The sequence below is a fragment of the Neolamprologus brichardi genome, chromosome 14, assembly GCF_056152115.1.
Source record: "Neolamprologus brichardi isolate AB-2024 chromosome 14, ASM5615211v1, whole genome shotgun sequence".
Classification (NCBI taxonomy): domain Eukaryota; kingdom Metazoa; phylum Chordata; class Actinopteri; order Cichliformes; family Cichlidae; genus Neolamprologus; species Neolamprologus brichardi.
Window position 1 is genome coordinate 28,929,551 of NC_142117.1, and position 6,487 is coordinate 28,936,037.

The following is a 6,487-nucleotide window of genomic DNA, read 5'->3' on the forward strand; positions in this document are numbered from 1 at the left end:
TCAAGCCAAATAATGCAACACATGATGATTAAATCTGTCTTGCCTGGGCATGTCTTTCTGTATTTTCTCTACTGATGTTGTTCCTCTTTGTGTTTCTTGTCTGATAAATCTTGTTGGAAAAAACAGATAAATCTGCTGGAAAAAAACAACAACATTTGCTTGCTCTCTGCTAAAACTGAGTTTTCATTTCAAAGCTAAGCTGGATTTTCCTAGGGTCCCAGGCACAGCCCGCCAGTCTGTACACCTATTAAAGACCTATTATTTTAGTATTGTGTTAGATAAGTGTTTTGCATATTGAAGAAAAAAAAACACTTAGACTTTTTTACCCAAGTAAACCTATAGTACACGAAATGTAAATTAAAAATATATTTAAAATATGTAAAGTACATATGGTTAAAAAAGAGTACTTTGTTTAACACTTCAGTTGTGGAAATAGCGACAGATCATGACACTGGTTTACTCTTACGTATCCTTTCGGCATCCCTTTGGTCACTGTTAAAGTGAAACTGATTATTTCCGAGCTTACAGCACACCTGCATACCTACTTTTATCATGCAATAAAAAAGGCAGTAATAATTCAGGCATTTGACTTTGGCTGTGCTGTGTTGAATTATATCAGCCTGAATAACCAGTCTTTGCAGGTATGATGTGGAAGAATAAGCAAGCAGATCTCGATGGGCTACAACAGCTGAAGACCACATCAGGCTCCTGCCAGCCAGGAACAGAAATATGAGGATAAAAATATTAATAGCTGAAGCCTTTGCGACTGTCGCTGCACGCTTGGAGCCATAAACATAGATTGTTTTGACAGTAGTAACAGTTACATCATTTAGCGTTTTACTTGCTCATCACGTGTTTGTCATTCTAACAATGATGATGTAACGTGTCACAGAGTAAAGGTTATCTCAAACTGTTTTCATCATAAACCTGACAACAGGATTGGCTGAAAGCAACCCTGCAGGGCGGAGAACTGTAGCTGTTTGAGAGGAAAAGGCGGACTGACATAACTCAGATGTTTCTCTCTATATATATAAATGCTCACACGGGACAGTGAAAGATCCGTCGCTCTCTCTCTTCGTATTTGTGCTTCTTTCGTGCTTGTTGCAGGTTACCGCTGTGATGGAGCGCTGGCGTGGCAGAGTGGCTCTGGTGACCGGAGCCTCAGTCGGCATTGGGGCGGCTATAGCTGTAGAGTTGGTCCGGCTCGGTATGAAAGTAGTGGGCTGCGCCAGGGACGTCGCAAAAATCCAGGTTTGTTCTGAAGTGAAAACTCAGTTTCAGCGTAGAGTATCTTGACCTGAAAGTGGTTGTCTGCCAAAAACTGATTTCCGGTATTTGGCAAAAACTGATTGCTTGTATTTAAACTGCTATAAAGAACTTATTGGTCTATAATATGTGAAACATATTTCAAATGTATCCCTCATCAATGATATCAAGTCATCTTGAGCAACAAACAACATTCCTGTAACAAGGTAGAAGCCGCGATCAGTTTTTGGCAGTGACTTTTATGTATCCTTTATTTTTGCACTTAAAAAAATTCTGTTGACTTTAAAAATGTCTCTTTTAAGAGTAATCTGGCCAAGAGGACAGCTGAAATTGCAACAAAAGCAAAAATAGTTCTGTAAACATATTTTAAGTGACAGAAGGGAGCTGATTGGTTATAATGTAACCAGTTACAAAGATACTTGAGAAACAGGAATTTTTTAAATTTTATATATAACCTCTTTGTAATACCTGTTCACCAAAGTCTATTTAACAACATACGTTACGATATTACACGTAAAAAACACACGGGAACATTGGAAATCACTTTTTGGCAGGCAATCACTTTTTGGCACAATACCGGACTGGTAATCTGGTATTTTCGAGTGTGGGCCGAAGCATTTGTAGGGGGGTGACTTTTTTCGTCTTGTTTGCATTAGTTCAATTTTCATTTTCAATCAAATCTCTTAACGCCTCTGGCCCCTCCTACTTTCCGTGTGCACCTACGCACCCTAGAACAGAGTTAGTGTTAATAAAGCGGGATACAAACGAAGAAAGAAAAGAGGGGAAAAAAAACTAAGAGAGAAAAATAAACAAGAAATAGATACAGCAAAGTGTGTCAAATTAACCGACATGTTAGCAGTGCAGTAGTACCAGAAACAGCTGATATAAAGCCCTGGCATTCACAAGAACCTGCTGTAGCTCATGGCTTTATTTCTGTGTCTCTATTCTAAACGCACGTAAATAATTTTTGCAAGAACAAATGTTGCATTTTGAGTAGAAAATTATTTTCATGTACAAAATTCATGTACAGAATTCATGTATTTCAGTGTTTGCTATTATCCACATAGACACAAAATAATAGTGTAGTTAAGAACATTTTCAGTTAGTATTTTTAATTATTTGATTGTAAAATATATTTTTATGTTGGTTTTAATCTAGTTTAAACCAAACCACTTCACTGGATTTAGCTACATTTCCTGAATGCAGTGGCTAGCGAGCTGATTGGAGACCAAAACAGCCACTCATTTTGAATTCAAGTCTGTAATTAGTTGGTTTTGTGGCATATTTATAACCATGTACAGAAAAGGTTGAGTGTGCAGGGAGCAAGAACAAATGCCAATAACTGATCGAGAATGGCAGTTATTGTGTGTGTGTATATGTATAATAGCAAACACTGAAATGAATTTTGTTTGCTCAAAATAATTGTCTCCTTAAAATGCAACATTTGCAAAAATTATTTATGTGCGCTCAGAATAGAGGCACAGTTGCTAGCATTAGCCATGGAGAGCGCAAGAGGACCAGCAGTCCCAACAAGAGAGTGAGGAAGAAACAGGAAGGTGTAGTTAACAAATAAGGTAGAGAGAGGAAGAGACTCGGGTAAAAATAAATTGCTCATGGTTAAAGCAATTTGATAATAACAAGCTAATAGCTAATAGCTAAAAGGTAACTTAATTTCTACATTGCAACTAAGATGTTCTAGCCCAACAACAGCTGTAAGAACCTGATTAAAAAAAGAAAAGAACATTTTGATAGACCAGGCCTGCATCTATCACTTAGTGTATTTCGATCTCGGCTGTTGCATTTTATATTTTTTAGTCTATATTTATATTTATATATATGTTCACTGTTACCTAGCAAAAAAGAACAGAGGGAGCGGCTGGGCAAAAGTTGAACAGTTTATCTGACTAACACTAAATAAACCTGAAAAACCAGCTTTACAATAATCTATTGTAATGCTATAAATCAGATTATGTGTAAAAGTTCACTGTTAATAGATTTTTAATTTCGTCCAACACAGAAACAGAAGGCAACATATGAGCTGATGACTCTAGAGTCTAGACCACAGGTGTTGAACTCCAGGTCTCGAGGGCCGGTGTCCTGCAGGTTTTAGTTGTGCCCTTCATCCAACACAGCTGATTTAAAGGCTAAATTACCTCCTCAACGTGTCTTGAAGTTCTCCAGAAGCCTGGTAATGAACTAATCATTTGATTCAGGTGTGTTGACCCAGGGAATTATCTAAAACCTGCAGGACACCGGCCCTCGAGGTCTGGACTTCGACACCCCTGCTCTAGACAGAACTATTCAAACATGTTTGGGGGCTGAATTTTTTACAGTCTGTAGTGGTTCAGTAGACTCTTTTGTTGAGTAAAAATGCTCCAGTCAGATAAAAACTCCTCCTCCTACTAAAATAATCTTGTTGCTTTTGAGATAGAAAGATAAGTTACTGTGCAGCAGATCTGATGAAACAGCTGATGGCAGGATGTGTTCAGACATGAGTTGAGACCCAGTGAGAAGAATGTTTTTGCAGTTGGAGACAAAAATCTGACTTCCAGTGTTGTACAAAGTTACTGATCAGCTGTGTTATGAAAACTGAAATCCACAAATTTACAGTAATTACAGGGCAGAGTTATTTTGAAGCTAAACCTCTGTCATCATTCCCTTCTTGGTTTCAGAAACTGGCAGCAGAGTGTCAGAGTGCCGGCAAACCTGGTGTTTTGGTTCCTTTCAAGTGTGACTTGACCAAAGAAGATGAGATTCTGGCCATGTTCGCAGCGATCAAAGAGCAGCACAAAGGTGTGGATGTGTGCATCAACAACGCTGGCTTATCTCATCCAGAGCCACTGCTAAGTGGCAAAACCAGTGCCTGGAAGAACATCATGGATGTAAGAGCTCAGAGTTATTTTAGAAAAAAATTATCTGCAGTTCTGTTTGAAAGAAGCGTTCACAGGAGTGATTTCCCAGAAGAGCAATTAAATGATCAGTTTTAAGTTGATTTGTTCATAGTTTTTAGAATATGAAACATGAAACTTTCAATTTAGTCCATATCAAAAACAGAAATTTGGACAGAACTAAACTTACTATCATGCAGAAAATTTTCAGCTGCATTAGGCTTATATTAGACAGAGAGAAAGAAAGTTTATTTTAATGTAAATGAACCAGTATAACCATTTCCAAACAAGTCATCCATTAAATCACATTCTGCTGAGTATAATCCATCACAAAAAAAGAAAGTCTTATACAACCAAAGTCATGACTCTGACTAAAATTCTGCAAAACAACATAGTTTGTTAAAATAAGTGCAATAGGACAAAACTCAGGAAGTTGAAAAGTTCCACGAAAGTAGGCAAACAATTCCACTGGAGAATTTTGATTTTCTTTGTTGTTTATTTCTCTGCTTGGTCTCTTACAGGTGAACGTTCTTGCACTGAGCATCTGCACACGTGAAGCTTATCAGTCAATGAAAGAGAGAAACGTGGACGATGGGCACATCATAAACATAAACAGGTGCAGTTTTACTTGCTAATAGAAAGTGACAGAACTTTGAAATCTGTCAATTTAAATGTCACATAAATGTCATAATATGATTCTAATCATCATTTAGTCTGATTAAGACCATCCTGTAGCAACATGACTCAACAGACCTTTTTCAAAGCACACATTTGGCTAACAGGAAAAGCAAACAATACTCATGGTTCTTATGCATAGAGATGACTATCTGTTGAATTCAAGCCAAATAATGCAACACACAACGATGATTAAATCTGTCTTGCCTGGGCATGTCTTTCTGTATTTTCTCTACTGATGTTGTTCCTCTTTGTGTTTCTTGTCTGATAAATCTCCCCTGCTCTGAACTGATGTAGACCTGCGAGAAGCCAAATTCTCCTAACATAGACTAGATTTTCTGAAACCCAAAAACAAACTTAGAGGAGGTGCGAACATAGTACCACTTATTACTATAAGAATTACAATATGGATAAAGATCATTTATGGGCTTTTGGTCCAGTGACACCAAAAACATGTTTCCTACTGCAACAGACCGTGCTTCTTTCACTTAAACCCGAAGCCACTAAATGAAATGCAGTAATCATTATTTATTGATTTGATTTTTTTCTTATTGTGGAAAATGTTTGTAGATCAGGATTATTTTGTAATCACATCATTATTACAAGGTTTAAGAAGGGAAATAACGGATATTTGTTTAAGGACTTTACTTGGGTAGTTAATCTGGAAAAAAGGAGTCATAGTAATAGTAATAGTTAAAAATTAATGTGTTGTTTCATGGCTTTCAAAACATCTTTTGTTGCAGTTTGTGTGGACATAAAGTCATTCCTTTTGCTGATTTTCATCTCTACACCGCCACCAAGTATGCTGTAACTGCTCTGACTGAGGGCCTGAGACAGGAGCTGCGTGCTGAAAAGACCCATATCCGAGCCACAGTAAGGCTTTAAAACACATTGTAACCAGCTGAAAAAGTGCCTTTAACACAAGTATAAGCTGCTGTGAGACACATGCACAGTACATCCAACAGTTCCTTTATCATTATCTCTTTTTGCAGAGCATTTCTCCTGGTTTAGTGGCGACAGAATTTATATCACGGGCCAGCAGCAAAAATCCTGATGAAGTCGCTGCCTTTTATGCTACAACCAAGGTAAAATTATTAATCCTGCAGTTCGTGGAGTGTTGGTATGATTATTCAGATACAAATAAATGAAGCACTTTGCATTTCTCTTACAGTCTCTGAAAACAAAAGACATTGCCAGTACTGTCACGTACATCCTCAGTACCTCTCCTCATGTTCAGGTTTGTGCTTATTTTCAGTCTGTTTGGACTTAATAAACATTTTAAATAACAACAGATCATAATCATCATCATAATATAACATGATCATATAACATTCACATAACTTTTCTTTCAGATTGGAGAACTTCTGGTTGAACCTATATAGCATGTGTCATGTTGCCCCAGCAACCCCAGGACCAGGCTAGTCTTCACATTAAAGTGGTGTGATTGACTCATCTGACTACTCAACACAGCAAGATCAATTTACAGAATACAAACAAAACAGGGAGTGTATTGTGTGTGTGTGAGAGTGTGCGTGTGTAGATAACAAAACCCTCTGAGACTGAGACACACACACAAGCATGTTCACTCTCAGGTGGGTTGTGTATGGTTATCTGACACTATAAAACACAAACACACACACACACCTGCCTCTATGTTT

The 6,487-nt window shown here is 37.6% G+C and overlaps 1 protein-coding gene across 1 annotated transcript; it reads left to right on the forward strand.

The window, feature by feature from the left end:
- Positions 1 to 1,093: 1,093 nt before the first annotated feature.
- LOC102779297 (dehydrogenase/reductase SDR family member 11-like) lies at positions 1,094 to 6,279 on the forward strand. Its single transcript, XM_087851610.1, has 7 exons — positions 1,094 to 1,251; positions 3,939 to 4,148; positions 4,676 to 4,770; positions 5,573 to 5,702; positions 5,822 to 5,914; positions 6,001 to 6,066; positions 6,182 to 6,279. The coding sequence occupies exons 1-7, from the start codon at positions 1,120 to 1,122 to the stop codon at positions 6,209 to 6,211; spliced, it is 756 nt and encodes a 251-aa protein (XP_087707736.1). The 5' UTR covers positions 1,094 to 1,119; the 3' UTR covers positions 6,212 to 6,279.
- The last annotated feature ends 208 nt before the right edge of the window (positions 6,280 to 6,487 follow it).

Excerpts from the sequence above, each read along its gene's own strand:
- LOC102779297 (XM_087851610.1), top strand. The coding sequence starts at position 1,120 with ATGGAGCGCTGGCGTGGCAGAGTGGCTCTGGTGACCGGAGCCTCAGTC. Across the intron at positions 5,703-5,821 it reads AGACCCATATCCGAGCCACA|AGCATTTCTCCTGGTTTAGT; the intron begins GTAAGGCTTTAA and ends CTCTTTTTGCAG. Across the intron at positions 6,067-6,181 it reads GTACCTCTCCTCATGTTCAG|ATTGGAGAACTTCTGGTTGA; the intron begins GTTTGTGCTTAT and ends CTTTTCTTTCAG.